The 1,196-nt window shown below is 53.2% G+C and overlaps 1 protein-coding gene across 2 annotated transcripts in view; it reads right to left on the reverse strand.

Annotated features, from left to right (window-relative positions):
- The window catches only part of LOC108801194 (unconventional myosin-Ig-like), a 119,532-nt gene that overhangs the window by 46,405 nt on the left and 71,931 nt on the right, over positions 1–1,196 (reverse strand). For both annotated transcript variants that reach the window (XM_018573125.1, XM_018573126.1), the window contains one exon: positions 969–1,192. In XM_018573125.1, coding sequence (XP_018428627.1) covers positions 969–1,192 — 224 coding nt within the window. The remainder of the gene's footprint in view (positions 1–968; positions 1,193–1,196) is intronic.

Consider the following 1,196-nt stretch of genomic DNA (forward strand, 5'->3'; position numbering starts at 1 on the left):
GCATCCCACGCTTTGCATTGCACTTGGTGATGTGCGGCTTGGATGCAGCTGCTCGGCCATGGAAACCCATTCCATGAAGCTCTCTACGCGCTGTTGTTGTGCCAATCTGAAGGCCGCATGGAGTTTGGAGGTCTGTAGCTATTGGCTCTGCAGACAGTTGGCGACTTCTGCGCGCTGTGCGCTTCAGCATGCGCTGACCCCGCTCTGTCATGTGACGTGGCCGACCACTTCCTGTCTGAGTTGCTGTTGTTCCCAGTTGCTTCCCCTTTGTTATAATCCCAGTAACTGGTGACCGCGGCGGAATATTTAGTAGCCAGGAAATGTCACGGATGGACTTATTGCGCAGGTGACAACCTATCACGGCACCACGCTTGTAGTCACCGAGCTCCTGAGAGTGACCCGTTCTATCACCGATGTCTGTAGAAGCGTCTGCATGCCGAGGTGCCTCATCCTATGCACCGGGGGCCATGGAGGGGATTGGAACACCTGAATCACATGATTTGGAGGGGGAGGGGCCAATACTTTTGGCAATATATGTCTGTAGAAGCGTCTGCATGCCGAGGTGCCTCATCCTATGCACCGGGGGCCATGGAGGGGATTGGAACACCTGAATCACATGATTTGGAGGGGGAGGGGCCAATACTTTTGGCAATATAGTATGTATATATATATACACACACACACAGTATATCTAGGGGCCTAACTCTAACCCTGTGGGACTTGCCGATGATCTTCTCCCTCTAGACAGGACATGTCTAATTAAAAACAATCCCTAATGATGTGAAACAGCCTCAATGCTATAGGTCACATGACTTAGTAAGTGGTATGAGACACGTCCCGTGATAATACTGCGCTCCGGTAAGGGTGGTGCGGGTCCAGTTGTGAACTTTAAGGACAGGTGCACTTTAACAGCTCTTACTGAATGTTAGATGGGTTACGCCAGGTATGTGGACCACACGGCTACCTACCTCTTGAACAGCTTGTGGCAGAGGTCTTGGAATGTCTCCAGCACGGCCGGCGGCTGCGGCCACTCCACGCTCTTGCCGTAGTCCGCCATGTTGCGCACGTTCTCGAAGCGCCTCACCACCTCCATCAGGTGGGAGCGGACTTTGTAGCACTTGTAACAGCTCATGATCTTGTAGATGGCCCTCAGACGCTTGAACCTCCAGCGAGCCAACGTCCCGCGCCAGACCTGC

Source organism: Nanorana parkeri, unplaced genomic scaffold (assembly GCF_000935625.1).
Source record: "Nanorana parkeri isolate BGI_ZX_2015 unplaced genomic scaffold, ASM93562v1 scaffold2245, whole genome shotgun sequence".
In the NCBI taxonomy this organism is placed as follows: domain Eukaryota; kingdom Metazoa; phylum Chordata; class Amphibia; order Anura; family Dicroglossidae; genus Nanorana; species Nanorana parkeri.